Raw genomic sequence first — 16,494 nt, 5'->3', positions numbered from 1 at the left:
GCATTCTCCCCCTTCCTGATGCATGAATCATTCCACAAAATCATAGAAATTGTCCTTTTCCTCTACTCAGAAAGGCGCTCCATCTCTGTACTGGAGCACCTTTATTAATGTACAGAAGAGGGCGCTGTAGGAGCTGATTCTCGGCAGGAGACGTCCCCGGGATGCTCCAGGCTCTACCTCTCTTTGTGAGCTAAAATCAGTTACCTTAAAATAATGATGGCTCCTGTTATTTACTATGTGGAATCTAACTGCCAGATTGTCTGGTCTGAGTGTTTCAGAGTGCTGATCTACGACAATGTTCACACACAACCATCATTCAGGTTTACAGAAACACTCCCAGAGAGAAAACAAAAAAGTCAAATAAGCAATTACATCTGACTCTCAAACATTGTCATGCTAAAAAAATAGTTTCATTGCCTGGTTGACAGTAGAGGTCAGAGGGCAATAGGTAGACTGGTTCAAGATGAAGTTACATCTCTGAACAGTCAACAATTTGAACTTTGAAGAGGAAACTAGTGGGGCTAGGCACACTTTGGACAAAGATGAAAAAGTTAAACGTCACAGCGTTCCGGAACATTGATGCTGACTGTATCTGCTTTGTACTATCTTCTAAAGAGGAATGAATTCCCTCAAAATGAGGATTTTGAAGAAAAGCACTAAAAAGTGCACCAAAAATGATCTCAACTGGTTTCTTGTGCATGAAAATGAGTTGACTGTATTCAGTCCAGTTTGAGATGTGGTGTAATGAGACACTCATATGCATTTGAAGCTCAAAGAGCTCCAGCAACTGGGTGATGCTGTAATGTTAATATGGAATCTCGGAGGGAACATGTCCAACACCCTGCTGCATCACAGCAGATCTGGAGACAAGAGACTATGTTTACTTTAACAACGCTTGTAATGTGTACCTAATAAAATAGCTGATGAATGAAAATGCAAAGTATTTTTGATTTATGGAGAAAAACGCACAGCTTGGAGTCATTTTTTGAATAGCAAATTGATCATCTGTTTTCCCACTTAGTGTACAACTCTGTCCACAGTTTACTTATTTGTTTGAATGTTATTATGTTCTATTTGAACATTTTATAAAATTCAGATAGAGACCAGCTTTATGGATCGCACCAGGTCAGAGAAGCATTTATTTCTTTTGGCAAGTATTTTTGATTTACTAAATGAACACTTTATTGAGTTTCACTTCTAGAATTAATGTGAATTATACAAGAGTTTGGGAGTGCAAACACATATCTGTCTATTTTTTTTCTTCTCACTTGAATTCCTACTGCACTTCTTCGCCATTGACTCTCACAGGTGACTGGTCCCTCCTCTGTGATGAGGGAGTGTTCCTGAGCGATGAGCACACTATAACAAAACAAGTGTTTCCATTTATTATTGAGTAACAGGTTAGACTGCACGCCTCGTTTGTCTCAGCTCAGTTCCAGTCGTCAAGGTTTCTGAATCCTCTGCAGCAAAGGTCTGATGTGTCCCTTTATTCTGGACAAGTTATCCAGGGACATATTCTAAGTGAAACTTTCCAATATGGACATTGATAACATGGTGCAAAACAGCGCTCTTGTTAGAGCAAGAGAAGGTAAGAAGGATTTAAAGTTTGTCCTACATTTGTATGTCTGAAAAATGGATGTAACAGAAGTGAAAAGAATATATCCTTCTTTATTTAGAACAGATACATGTGCATTTGAGTATATGTTTTTTAAAAAAATGCAAGTTCTTTTTAAAGAATTTTTGTCCCTCAATGACACAATCCTTATTGGAAACCAAAAGTAATGTCAGGATGTCCCTGATTCCCTGAGACAACATTTTGGAAAGCTGATGAGAACCACCCCTGCAGTGTGACAGGTTATTTCTTTCCCAGATATCTTCTTTTCAACATCTGTACATAAAAATCCAAAAACGTACAAGACTCACACACTGGCAGCATGGTGACCATCCTGAGTTAATAAACAAATGCATCTTGAGGAACCAAAATTCCTACTCTGAGTGACAGCCTCAGAGTTTGTAATGTGGTCACACAGGCTCCACTAACCTGTTTCTGAAGCTAATAATAGTTCATTCACTGTAGAGGAGTATGCTATTGTTTAAAACCTGATGGTCTAGGGAGGTGTGTGTGTGCGTGTGTGTGTGTGTTTATGACTCGTCAGCAGTAAGTTGTATGTTTCATTTTCTCTTCTGCTGATGGTCTGCAGGTGGAGGAAACAAAGGCAGGAGCTGGAGATGGAAAGAAATGCTGCGCTTTCCCCACATCAGCGAGTGCAGGGAGCTAGCAAAGACCATCGGTGTGTGTAGGGGTGTGTGTGTGTGTGTGTGTGTGTGTGTGTGTGTGTGTGTGTGTGTGTGTGTGTGTGTGTGTGTGTGTGTGCATACTTGTTTATATGACCTCAGTAGGACTTTTCATGGTACCATCACCCACCTTCTAAGGACCAGTGGTAATATGAGGACAAAAGTCCTGTCCTAAAAGTGTTGAAAAAACCAATAAAGAGTTAGAGGTAAAGCTAAGGTTTGAATCAAATTTTGCAAGTGTGTTCATAAGTTTACATACATTAACAGAATTTCAGATTTTTAGCATTTGTTTAGAGTGTTTTTTCAAAGTGGGGGCCAAGGAACTCTGGGGAGCCACCAGGAGGTTCTGGAGAGGTGGGGAGGAGTTATATGGAATGTTAGAAAAAATCTAGAAACATTTTTAAAAAATGAATCTAATAAATTAATAATAATAGCGTTTTAATTAGAATTTTTATCATAAAAAAGTATACGTGTTCTTCAGTCATTATTATAAAATATAATTTAAAAACATCTTATTTGCCATGCTGTTCTATCTGATTGGCTGTCAAATTTTTCAAGCAAGAAACAGAAAAGTTTCTATTAAGTAAAAGGCCAGCAGCCCTGATGTGGAGGACACTGCAAAAAACCATAAGAACTTATGATCAACTAAAACCAGAAGAAATGAATCCGAATTTATGCAAAATGAATGTAATATTTAATGAATAGTGAGGAAAAACCATTCTAAAAGTTAATGCTAAAAGTGCAACACCTTTGTTTTTATTTCACTGTTAAAGTAAAACTGTGACAGCATAATATCAAATGGTCCTAAGGGGACTGATTAGCCACTGTACCTATTCTAATTCATATCATCATAAAAAGTAGATTTAATACTATTCTTCCTATTAATGCTAATTTATTGTTAGCAAGTTGCTTTGCAATCCTGGTGGAGTACACCCCAACTTTTCCTTTAAGTAATTTTTAAACCAACACATTTTTAGAGTGTCTGATATGTCATGTGAAGACATTTGTGATTTATTTATTTATTTCTGTATCCCAAAAATATTTTACACTTTTTAATTAGCTGCTCATTGACATTCATATCATTTTCCTGTTTCTGATCTTATGGTTCAAAATAGCAAAGACAATTGTTTTATTGTTTTATTTACTGCGACAGACTGGCAACCTGACCAGGGTGTACCCCGCCTCTCACCCAGAACGTTAGCTAGAGATAGGTACCGGCACCCCTCCAGACCCCACTAGGGTTTAGGGTGTTAGAAAATGGATGGATGGAATTGTTTTATAATAAATGGATTTACTTAATCACTAATCTTGACAGGAAGACTGGCTTTTATCATTCTTAACTTTTCTGAGAATTTACATTCTTTAAAAAAATGATCAAACAATTAAAAATTTTGCCATAATATGTAAAGTTATAAGAACTACTGAAGGTGAAGGCTAGCGGTCAAAGTTGGGTAAAGTGTCAGAGATATGCACAAACAGGGCTACTAAAATTAATAGTCAATAAGTTGCTGCTAATTTGTTCATCACATCATTTTCTGTTTTTCTCCCTGTCAGAACGAGACTACTATGATTTATGTGTCTATCAGCCTATTGGCAAGAAGCTTTTTCATCTCTACTGTCTGACTCGGCCAGAACTGCACAACTGCATGTTACTCCTGGATGCTTTGGTATGCTAAAAAAAGTGCAAACTAATTGTGATCTCATCCTAGAATCAGAAATGTTCCTCTTTCCTCCTCGAACACTGGTAAATACTACCGAATAAGCATGAAATGAGGGAAATATTCCCATCAAGCGCATTACAACACAGAAAAGCCTCAAGATTTATAGGAGGACTACAAAAGTCTTCCTATAAATCCAACTTTTATATATCAGGATATAATACTAATGATTCAGTCTTCATCAGGTTCTAAAATAATGGTCTAAATTCAATCTAAGGTGTACAAAAACATATGACATATTTCATTACATTATAATCAAAAGATAAACCAAAGTAGAGATCAATCATTACTGCTTACACGATATTTCGTTGAGAAAATTCACTTGATTACTTCATCATAGTCACCGTTACTACTTCTACTGTATGAATACTGATTGTTGGCTTTGTGGTGCTTTGCATCATCCAGGTGTGTGTTAACAAACTGCCAAGTGAGTAAGACATCAGGAATGGCCCTAGAGAATATATACCGTAACCACCCTTCAGTCTGAGAAGGCCACTTCCAAACAATTTCAATTCTATTGTTTGCAATGAAAACAATCATTAAAAAGGGAAAAAAACATTTCAAATATTTGGCAATCGTCCCAGGAGTGTTCAAATTCACCCCTAATAAACTCTACACAGTGCATAAAGAGCTCTATGCAATGCCAATGAGCTCTACCTCCAACTCTACAGGCCTTCTAAATGTTAATGTTTATAAGAGAATAATTGGAGGAAAGACAAATAAGTAATTCTTGTTTGGAAGAGTTACAGGAAAAAGTGTCTTCCATGTAAAATATTGTACCTTGGTTTAGATTTGCAAAGTTGCAAAAGTCTTGTAACGTTTGATGTGATTAAGCCTTTCAGGTCTGACATCCTTACCAGCAACACTTTGCTTATTTATTAGCTAACCAAAACTTGAAAACGTAGTGATAAGCAGCATTTATCGTGCGTCTATCTTCTGCTCAATGTGAGCAATAATGTGAAGATGTTTCAACTAAATCTCATCATCAGTACACATACAGGAAAATGGTAAAAAGTCATACAATCATGCGGGGAAAAATTAGGATTCCACAAAAAATCTTCAGTTCCTTATCATGAAATATTCACATATTCATGTGGAATATTTTCTTATCCCTGGGATGATAAAATAATTTTGTTTAAGAGAACCACAAATCAGTCACTCAAATGCTTCTCAGTCAAGATCAAGATCTTGGTCAGTTTGTGGTGGATGTGCTACTATATTTTGGGTTTCTAATTTTTGCATGAACTAGTTCTGTTTCAGCTTAAATTTCTTGTTACAGACAGTCTCATTTTCCAGGATACCCCCTTTGAAACACAAAAAAAATCTTGGTGGGTTCTTTGATGGTGAGCTGACCAGGTCTGGTCTAAGCATTCCCAAATCCACTTCCAGCTAAATGATTCACAGTTGATATGAGGTCATTTTCTGGAATGATCTCTTTGGCAGTTCTGCCAATGCCAACATTCTGGAAAGGAAAACTGAGAAGGCCGCTGATTGAAAGGTTTTACCAAAATATTTTCAGCTGTTCGGCAGCTTGGGGACTCCTTTCCCTTTTGTTAAAACGTTTTCTACCATTCTGTAATTTTCAGTCAAGATCTGTAAGAACTTCAGGTACACTAGTTTAACCTCTGGTATTGTGAGCTATGCTGTTCCCCAGATGAAGATAAAATCTAAATGGCATCATAATTACTTAAAAAATGTATTTTATACCAGGCCTTTTATTAAAAAATATTCAGGTCATCTAAGCCATGAACACAGATGCAATCAAACTAATTTGATCAAACAGATGCTGGATATTGAAAAGAGAATTGACAACCAGCTGTATTTTTAGTTCAATAAGTGTTAACCTACACTTTCAATGTATGTTGTAGCTCAAATCTTTTTAAATTGTTCAAACTTGACAACTTACCATCAACAGTTGGCATGCTAAATCACATTTCATTTCAGATAAAAAGGTTATGAATAACAAGAAAAAATAAGTTTATTTAATTTTTACATTTCCTGACCAAATTAGGCAAAGTGTGTACTTCTCACCATCGTTTCTCTTTCCTTTATCTTTGTTTCTTTTAGGAAGCCTTTGAAACAAAGACAGATGAGGAAAGGAAAAGCTTTGGGTTTTACATCATCCACACATTTATCAGAAGTCAGGTCTGAAAGCCCCTGTTTATATACATACAAATAAATCAGCTCTGTGTTCACTTATTAAATAGCAGCTGTTTTTCTTTCTTTTTTTTATAACTTCCTCTGTGTTCCACAGGCCAACCAGTGTGTGCCTTCTTTAGCAAAGCATGAACAAAGCTGCATCAATAGTTTGGAGCTTGATCCCTGTGAAGACGTCTTTCATAAATGCAAAGAGTGAGTTCACGTGTCTGTCTGGTTATACATGATCTTTGCATAAGTAATCACACCCTTTATTTTACTCCTCCGTTTATGACATTATAACCACAAACTTCAATATACTTAATCGAGTTATTGGTAGATGATAGGACAGCATGATGTAAAGATACATCTTGAGTTTGATTAGAATATTGTGAAAAAAATAATTTTTTGACACTCATTTGAGAACTTATATTTTAAGCCTTTATTTCTTGTAATTTTGATGATTGTCTGTCTCAGAACATTAGAATGTTGCACAAGAACAATAAAATAACTAGAAAATTTCGGAAGAAATTTAGCCGGGGCCTGCCGAGGCGCGCCCGGGGGGCATGGGCCCGGCGTCGTCGCGCCAGAAATCGGCGTCGACGCCAAAGGACGCCGCGACGCGATCAGCGGCACGCGGAGAACCGCAAGAACGTCGAGCGAGGCGGACGCGCACCGTTCGGTACGATTTAAAATGTTGTCGAGGCTTTTATTTTGGAAGTTTTGTTAAACTTCATTTCAAAGGGCCAAACTAATCCCATGCGTAATAGTCCTTGGGTTAAAATAGTTATATAATGCTCAAAACGCAAGTAGCTGATGTAAAAATATTCAAGGCTTTTATTTTGAAATTTTCAGTATGCTTCATTTTAAAGTTCTGAACTAATACCACGTGTAAGAGTGCTTTGGATGAAAAAGTCATATACGGCCAAAAAGAGCAATTACGTCATGTAAAATATTCAAGGCTTTTATTTTGAAATTTTCAGTATGCTTAATTTTAAAGTTCCAAACTAATCCCATGTGTAACAGTTACTGAGTTAAATCAGTTATATACAGCCCATAGCAGTTCTAAAGGCCAGTTCAGTCCTCCTCTGTTTCAACTGAGTATTCCACTATAGATAGAACTACAGTGATGCGTATTCGTAGTCCTAACCAGCAGCCAATAGCCTCTTGAGATCCGTTGCTATGGCAAATAATGGTCTCAGCAGGTGTGAGCTCTGAGCTCTGAGCGCTCAAACACACAAGTGTGTTTGAGCAAACACACTTTACTGAAAAAAAGCATTGGAAACAAATCCTTCTTGTTCGGGAACCGTAATACATATTCGAAAAGCGTTTTAAGCGTATGACAGTTCAATGTGTCTTCTGCGATAGTCCCGAGATTCATATCTGTACCTCACTCAGAGCATTTACAGCGATGAGAGAAAGAAATGTTGTGCCCAGATATGAACCGAGGTCTGCTGTCACTCTAATTTGAAGAAAAATGAGAAACTTTGGGTCGCTTAGAGGCAAATTGTGGACAAACCGTAACTGGTATCGACGAGCCGTCTTCACTTTCGAAGAGATCACAGACGTATCTACAAAATGAAATTTGAATGGCATTTCTAGGTGAATTTGTGACGACACAGAAAATCCTCAAAAATAGGGTAAAATAGGGTATTTCTAGGATTTTTCCCATTGACTTATAATGGGATTTTTTTCGTAGTTTTTTGCGAATTATGTCGCCACGTTAAGCCCAAATCCCACCAAAAGTAATAGCAATCATGGCGTGAATTTTCTGCACGTTTTGATACCTCATTTGTAGGTGTGCACCCAGCGGTATGAGCCGCATTAACGGTTACGGAAGAAAAATAAATAAAGAGACACTTCTCTCCGACAATAGTAATAGGTTCCTGCCATTTGCATGGCAGGCCCCAATAAAATAAAATGTTTGTGTCTGTAATGTGACAAATTGCAAAAAGAAAAAAAATAGAGGGGTTTCAATAATTTTGCAAAGCACTGTGTTCAGTATGCATTTGTTTTACCCCTTTAGATTCCTGCATGAATACCTCAGTCAAGAGCCCTTCACACAGTACCAGTTCAGCATGCACTTTGACCGCTTTCTACAGTGGAAGCATCTGGAGAGGTCAGTGCACAAGTTGTGATGCATATCAGTACCTGAAGGAGGACGTCATAAAAATATTGGTTATTTGTAGGAGTACACCAAGAAATCGACCCAGATTTCCTTAATTTGGGGAGAACGGAGATCAGCATTTAGAAGACACTTACATGTGAAACCGATCTTGAAATCTGTTTCTAGCAGAGCCACTCAGTCTATGGTTACCCTTTAGGCACCCCACCTAAAGGGTAACCAGACAGTTCTGTCAGTTAGTGACGGTAACATCTGGAACAGTATTCCAGTCACTATCAGTGAGTGCCCTCGCTTAACTCCTTTAAGAGCCAATTAAGGGATTGGCTTAGGTTATTAAATCACCAATGTCTCCTTTACAACCCATTGGATCAAATATTGCTCTGCTTTTAATTGTTTATTAAACATATTGTTTCTTGTAATTTCATTGTACAGTATAAATGTAAATTTTGTGTGATTTTAACTTTGTTGATTTTTAGGTTGGTTTTAACAAATGCCAGAGGGACTACCAATGAAAATTAGCTTATGTTGTAGTTCACCCATTTTCCCCTCTGTGCACCACCCAGGTCTGTTTACCAGTTTTGGAACCCGACCAAAACCTGTAATCAGTTTCATTTTGTTTATGTGTGACTGTCACCAGTCTTATGTGATATGGTTATGTAAGCAGCAGCAGTGTGTGCGTGTAAGAACCCATAACACTTATTTTATCTAACTTGGGCACATTATGCAGTACAATGTTGATTAATGTGCACTATCCTTTGACAATTTGAAATTTAGAAACTCCACAAAGGTCTGGAAATCAGCCATTGTCCCCTTTTAGTCTGTCGTGAAAGACGTTTGACTGACAGACCTGACCACCAGATCATGTCTGCATATGCCCAGTAGCCACCCCATTGTTGCTGACTTACATTCTCATGGTACTTAGTGGTGTTTCAGACAAAAAAAAATAATCAGTATCAGCTAAAATCTGGTAGTGATCATTGATTCTTTCCTAAGGTGAAAAAATTGGTGAGAATTCAAAGAATTCTCACAACAATTCAGGGAACCAACCAATTACAATCAGTGCACCCCAGTTATTTGTTGAGTAGGTGGTTTAATCATTGGCTTACTGCCACAAACTGCTGAAATAAGAAGTGGATAAGAAACAAAATCACAAAGATTTTTTCTCTCTTGTTTTGTCTCTTTAAGGCGGCCAATCACCAAATACAATTTCAGAGAGTACAGGCTACTGGGGAAAGGAGGCTTTGGAGAGGTAAGGCGTGTTAGAGTTGATCCCTACACTACCATACAAGTATAAAAGGGGAAATTCTGACTTTACATGTCACAATCACTTTTGGACAGATTTGCCTTTCCTGCTACAGTTTCTGAAAATCTGTTTTTCTACCACATAAATCTCTTCATCGCATTTCCATTTCAACCTGCAGGTTTGGGCTTCTCAGGTACGAGCCACAGGAATGATGTATGCCTGCAAGAAGCTGGAAAAAACTCACGTAAAGAAATGGCAAGGAGAACACATGGCACTCAACGAAAAGGAGCTACTGGAGGAGGTGGACAGCCGATTTGTGGTGAGATTACAACCATGCTCTAAAGCTGGTTTTTTGTGGACTGCTGTAAACAAAGAGAAAATGTTTTGCCTTCATCCCAGAACAAGCATGTACATCATATGTACAGTGCTTTTCATATGAGGCAGTGTGAAGCAAAGAGATCAACAAAAAGAACAGTACTGTCGTTGTAAAGTTAGCATGTTAGCATTCACAGATGCCAAGGAGGTAACCTGATACATCGATCAACACACTCACACAACCACAGATGTAAACCCAGCAATTCTAACACAATCAAGGATGAAAGAAAGAAACATTAATCACAGCCTTCGTCAATAGCTGTGATTCCATTGACCATATAATTGCACAATTTGACATATTGAAAATACTGTACATTTCCTTAATAAATTTTTTTTTGCATCATATATAGGGCAGGCATATGCAAAATATATGCCTGCCCTATATGTGATGCAAAAAAAAATCCACAAACCAGGAAGCAGAAGGTGACAGCTAAGTGGTTGGAGGATCATTGTGCAACATGTTTTTTAATGACTTATAGCGCAAACGTATTGATCTGTGATTTCAATTGTGTTTCTTATTTGGTGGAAACCTGAAATTGTGTTTTTTGACATTAGTGAAATATTGACAAAGTTTTGCACACATTTGGAGAGGAAACACAACTGGTGAGACATTGTGACACATTACAAACAACCAGACACGCACACACTCAGAACCACGGACAACAATACAGAACAAAGATAAGCATAAAATACATAGACATAAATGCATAAATGTAATTTTAAAAAATTTATCAACAGAGGGGGAAATTACTATATTCTTGAAACTGAAAAACTGCATGTGAAAACTGAGTAAAAGGCAGAGTTGCTGCTCGAAACTCCATGACAGAGGTGTACGGAGCCCCGTGCAGGAAGAAAAACGGAGAGTGACTGAGGGTCACTGCACGTAACGGAAATCCTGTAAATTCTAGACACTAACAGGTACCATAGAATTGCACAAAAATCTGTGAGTCGTGCTCAAAATTCCTTTAAAGAGATGTACGGAGCCTTGTGCCAGAGGCCCATTAAAATGCTGCCTACATCGTTTTAAACTGTGTGATTGTGAATGAGAATAAAAATAGCAACAGGTATTTTGTTCCATATAACACAGTAGGAGTGTAACAGGTAAACCTTTTATGGATGCAAACTCCACTAAAAACCCACCTGTTTAGGATTGTATTTGAAACGTAATCAATTACAAATTTATTGATGGAACTTTACTCAATGTCGTGTTTTGATTGTTGATTCTATGTTGCATTGTGTTTCTGTGTTTGATATGATGTAAAGCACTTTGAAATGCCTTGCTGCTGAAATGTGCTATACAAATAACATTTGATTGATTGATTGAAAAGGATAAAGTCATGAACATTTAAATTCAAGCAACAAGAAACTATCTTAAGTAGCATAGGGGATGTTTGATGTTCTTTTAGTACAGACTTAATGAACTGGTAGAACGCTGCATATTAGTTTAAAACTATGGGGGGTAAAAATGACCACTCTTCATTGCTACATGAGTTCTAGAAGCAGGTGACATTAGTAGAGCGCAGCTGTGCTCCCAGCCTTATTCTTACAACAAGAATTGTTACCAACTTCCTCACTTTAATTTGGGTTGTAGAATGAAGTAAACATGGTCTGAAAACAGGTGGTGTCTATGTGCTGTAGGCTGACATTTTCATTTTCTTCTAAAAATAATTTTTGTTTTAGGTGTTTATGAATGAAAGTCATCTTTCATTCATAAACATACTTTCTGCATTTATCTTAATTTAACAAAATACAGAACCACAAACATAAAAGGGAACTCAGTTTTTTGAGACCCAAAAGTGCTTTAAACGGAACAATTCTGACCCTCTTGACAAAACCTTTGTATATGCCTGGCCTAAAATATGAAAAAGTACATAGAGTTCATACAACTTTAGACATTTCACCTGATGAAAATGTTGAATCATAATTTCCATACCATAATTTCATAAAGAACCATAATTTCTTCATGGATTTTAATTGGGAGTCACAATGAGTCTGGGTAATGTATACTGTTAAAACTTGTACATATAACTGTCTTTACCGTTACAACACATTCTACACTCCTTGCTAACATGTATGCACATTCAATTTCTCTCTCATACATCTCCTGTTTTCTCTGCAGGTCAATCTTGCATATGCTTATGAGACCAAACATAGTCTCTGCATGGTTTTAACCATGATGAGTGGTGGCGACCTGAGGTTTCACATTCACAATATGGGAAAGCCCGGCTTAGCCATGGATAGAGTTTATTTCTATGCGGCAGAAGTCTGCTGTGGTTTAATTCACCTCCACCAGAAGTCGATAGTTTACAGGTGAGTGTGTTTCCACGTGGATCTGAACGCCTCACTGCAGCATGATCTGCTTCATACGCTGTGATTTTGTTCCAGAGACCTCAAACCTGAAAACATTCTCCTGGATGACAAAGGTATTTCTGGCCACACCAAGTGTGTGTTTGTTTTTCTCATGAGGCGCAGTAATTAGCTTGAAGTCTACTAAAATAACTTTTAACCAGTCACATTCCAGCCAGTACTGTGTTGTTATTGGCAGCTATTTTTAGCTTTTGCATCAGATTTAAAACAGTAATAGTTCTGTCAGACTTGATGAATTCTTCACATGAAACCTCAAGAACTCAAGAAGGAAACGGTATTGATGGTATTTTGACAAGCCTTCAAAAAAAAGTCTAAAGAGGAAGTTAAACGTTGTGGGAAAGAGGTGAGGTATCACCTTGTGTGTGTGTGGGGTGGGGGGGGGGGGGGGTATGTGTGTGTGTCAAGTCTATCGCTTCTGGTTCATATGGGGTCTTTGTCTCACTTCAGTAAAAAACATAGAGCAAGTGAGATGATGGGCAGTTGTAAAATTAGCTCCAAGAACGGGTTCTGCAGGTTCTGAAGAATGAGGAAAGGGAAAGTGCGTCAGTGCAGGAAACCTGAAAAGAGTATAATAAACCTGTTGAGTGGATTTCTCTTTGTTTTTGTGCCAATAAGGACACATCCGCATCTCTGACCTGGGCTTGGCAGTGAAGCTGGAGGACGGGGATCTGGTGCAAGGCAGGGTCGGCACATTATACTACATGGGTGTGTATTATTCCTACTGAACAGAAGTCTCAATTAATTCACTAATATTGGTCTTACAGTGTGGTGCGCATCTGTGTTCAGCCCATTGAGTCATTACTTTGTGGGGACAATTGCTGCAAGTCAATTAACTCTAGCTCTAGTGTCTGTGAATGTCAATTTTCAAGACTGAAAATGACGTATGTCACAAAAGAATCCAGACTTACAAAACCATGTGAATACACACCAGAAAGCAGTTTGACCATTACAGATCACAGGTTCACCTAATGATTTGTATACAAGGTTCCACCACATGTTCTTCCCTCTACATGCACACATTCAACCATGAATAGTCAATGAAAAGTACTTCATGAATAGTGCAGGATGTTATGGCTTGAAATCTGTATCATGATATATTGAGCATTCACCTTGATAACAATAAATGGACAATAACACTAAACACCCCCGACAACTGAAAATTAACCTGTGACAGGCCAGCATAAATACTTCACAACCAGTTGTATTGATGGTTTGATTTCCCTGAACCTGTTTTTCACAATATTTTTTATTTTCACTTTAAGAGGCATTAAAACTACAGTGTCTCAAATAAGTAAAGAAAATGTGTACCTTTTAATTCTTATGAGTTATTGCACAAATAAGTACAACTGAACAAGTTTAGAAGTATAAAATTACATAACTTCCGACATCCTTGGTCTGATGGGACACCCCTCCCACCTACTGTCTGCCCGTGACATTTGCTGCGCTCCTCCTGAGCATCGTGCAAAGACCTCCAGGGAGACATGAGCACAGCCTATCTATACAGTCAAAAAAAAACAACAAATATACCAACATGGGCAAAATGATGTTGGCCACTGCCATAATTTTCAATGACGGTTAATTTTCGGTGTATCTTTTATGACTACTCATGAGTGCTAAGGTCTATTTAAATGAGCCACTTGATCAATGTTATTTCATGGTCAACAGTGGTAACCACACTGAAAAGAGTAAAGAAACACAAATTCATCAAGGTAGAAACTGATGTCAATTCGAGAAAAGAAAAATCATTTTTGGTTGCCCCAGTAGAGGGGTCACACATAAACAGAACACACCTGCATTTTAGGAGGTTGTTCCACAGTTGGGCGCTGATGGATGTGAGTGGAATAAAAGCTGCCTCCTTTAACTTACCAAGAGGCCAGTTATCACCTATAGGACCTGTTTGCTACCTCTTCCCTACACTGCTTTCGACCAGGATTAAGGAGTCAAGTAGTGAGCCAGCACATTGTACCACTGAATATGTCAGTCACATAGAGGCATGTACGACTCGCACATTAATAGCCAGGAAATCTTCATGATCCCTGAAAAGGCGTTCCTTCTCTTTATGTTATTCTGTTTAATGCTGTGTAGAAGATATTCTCCTCCATAACTTTTCTCTATTTACAGCTCCTGAAGTGATCAGCAAAGAGAAATACAACATGAGTCCCGACTGGTGGGGCCTCGGCTGCCTGATTTATGAAATGATTGCGGGTAAGTCTCCCTTCAGGGACAAAAGCGAGCGCCCCAAATCCTCGGAAATGGAGAAAAGGATCATATCAAAAACTGTGGAATACAATGAGAAGTTCAGCACCGACGCCGTAGACATCTGCAACGCCGTGAGTTTCACTCCCCAACGCTCATCTAACGTAGATAATGCAACCTTAGAGATGTAGAGCTTCTCTTGCTGTCTATAGCGCATCACGACAGGCTCAAGACTATTATCCAAACTATGAACGACTTGTCTTTGTTTTTAGTTGCTGAACAGGGATCCAAAACACAGACTGGGCTGCCAAGGCTTGGGAGGGAAAGAAGTGAAGACTCACCCCTTCTTCCGACAGATCAACTTCCGGATGCTGGAAGGGGGACTGGTGGAGCCTTCTTTCAAACCAGACGTAAGCCCAATATTGATTTTCATAACTCTACAGGGGTGTGAAAAAGTGTTCACTCTCTTTCTGATTTCCTTTTTGCATTTTTTCACACTTCAGTGTTTTTTAAATGGAGGCCCCTAAGGGACATGAGGGGAATTTATTGTCTTGGCATTACCTAACAAAAGGCTTGCATCCCATCGCAATAGTTTTAAGCGTTCTCTCACAGTAATGTAGTAGTCAGTTCATGCACCATCTTGACTACTGAAAGTCTTTCTGCTGCAATATAAGATTTTCTTAAGGTTCTTCCATGTATGTTAATGTCTCGTTTGTGAGATACCGGAAGTTTAACTTTTTTTCTAAAGGTACAAATGTGCCACAAACTTATGTGCAAAATGCAAAAGTAAAGCAGGTCAAACATGGGCTTTCCATTCCTCCTAAGACATAAACAGAAACTTTTATGAGAGAAGAAAAAAGAAAGAAAAAATACATCCAAACTGGACTATTTTTGAGTTATTTTCACACACTTATGAAGTTATGTTACAGTTTTGATTGCTTCTTTTTCTTGTTGGCAGTCTTAATAGTTAATAAAGGGTTGTTTTCATTTACAGTCCCATGTCAGCCTTACACATATATGAACACAGTTGATAAATTTTTAATCAAAATCTAACCACTAAATAAATACATGTATGTTGTTATCGTCACCTTTAGCCCAGACTGGTGTACTGCGATGACGTGCAGGATATCGAGGAGTTCTGCCCACTGAGGGGAGTCGTTCTGAACCAGTCGGACGGCGAGTTCTACGCCAAATTCAACACGGGAAGCGTTCCGAGGAGCTGGCAAAATGAAGTGATTATACTCACAGGTTACATTAGCATCTGATCGTGTACAGCTAAAAACCAGCGTTAAACCCTTTTTGCTCCTAGCTCATAGATACGGGATGCTTTGAAGAACTGAACGTTTTTGGTCCAATGGGATCTCGACCTCCAGACCTGGACTGGTCCTTGGCCCCTAGGAGCCCCAAAGCCAAGCAGGGCCTGTTGCGTCGCATGTTCCGCAGACATGAAAGAGTAAGTCCGGTCTTTGAACGTGTGAACGAGTGTCGCGACGGCAAAGGTTTCATATAATCGTTTCCTCCAACAGCACCACTCAGATCCAGCAGATGATGGTAAACATTGCCAGCCCAATGGAGAGGTCAGCTCAACTCTCTAAGACCAACCCGGCCCCGAGCCACGTCCTTCCATCTGTAAAGCAGTTTGTGTTTGTACAGCCGCAGCAGTGTAGCACTTCTAAAATACTCATCTTTTAATAAACTGGGTTTTTTTTATTCAAACTGCTTTCTTTTGTTTTACTCGGACTGAAAAAAAGATGCACTTATTTTAACAAATATTCTCATCGTCCCTGAAGACCAGTTCTTTCATTTTTTTCCTCATCCAAAGGAAACAAGACAACTATACCGACATAAGAAATAGTCTGAAAAATGCTCTTTTGTTTTGAGAAGTCAAGGAGATTTGAGTGTAAAAATGGCTGCTTTTTCAAGATGGAGCTACTAAGTTCAGACACTAGCTAATCAACGTTTGAGTCAGTTTCATCCCCTTTGCTAGACCTTTCAACAGTGTTGCTCAGCATCAACTAAATATCATAGGAAATAAACAA

General features: G+C 38.4%; 1 protein-coding gene across 1 annotated transcript; it reads left to right on the top strand.

The window, feature by feature from the left end:
• The first annotated feature begins 1,403 nt into the window (after positions 1 to 1,403).
• Positions 1,404 to 16,150, top strand: LOC102223822 (G protein-coupled receptor kinase 6-like). The gene is made up of 16 exons (XM_005806876.2): positions 1,404 to 1,588; positions 2,202 to 2,291; positions 3,850 to 3,962; positions 6,081 to 6,158; positions 6,268 to 6,365; positions 8,176 to 8,268; positions 9,460 to 9,523; positions 9,696 to 9,836; positions 12,012 to 12,202; positions 12,278 to 12,315; positions 12,875 to 12,964; positions 14,381 to 14,589; positions 14,728 to 14,865; positions 15,550 to 15,687; positions 15,765 to 15,908; positions 15,982 to 16,150. The coding sequence occupies exons 1-16, from the start codon at positions 1,537 to 1,539 to the stop codon at positions 16,048 to 16,050; spliced, it is 1,746 nt and encodes a 581-aa protein (XP_005806933.1). The 5' UTR covers positions 1,404 to 1,536; the 3' UTR covers positions 16,051 to 16,150.
• Positions 16,151 to 16,494: the final 344 nt, after the last annotated feature.

Source organism: Xiphophorus maculatus, chromosome 8 (assembly GCF_002775205.1).
Source record: "Xiphophorus maculatus strain JP 163 A chromosome 8, X_maculatus-5.0-male, whole genome shotgun sequence".
Classification (NCBI taxonomy): Eukaryota; Metazoa; Chordata; class Actinopteri; order Cyprinodontiformes; family Poeciliidae; genus Xiphophorus; species Xiphophorus maculatus.
The sequence above is the reverse complement of the archived record's forward strand: the minus strand, read 5'-3'. Positions and strand labels throughout refer to the sequence as shown.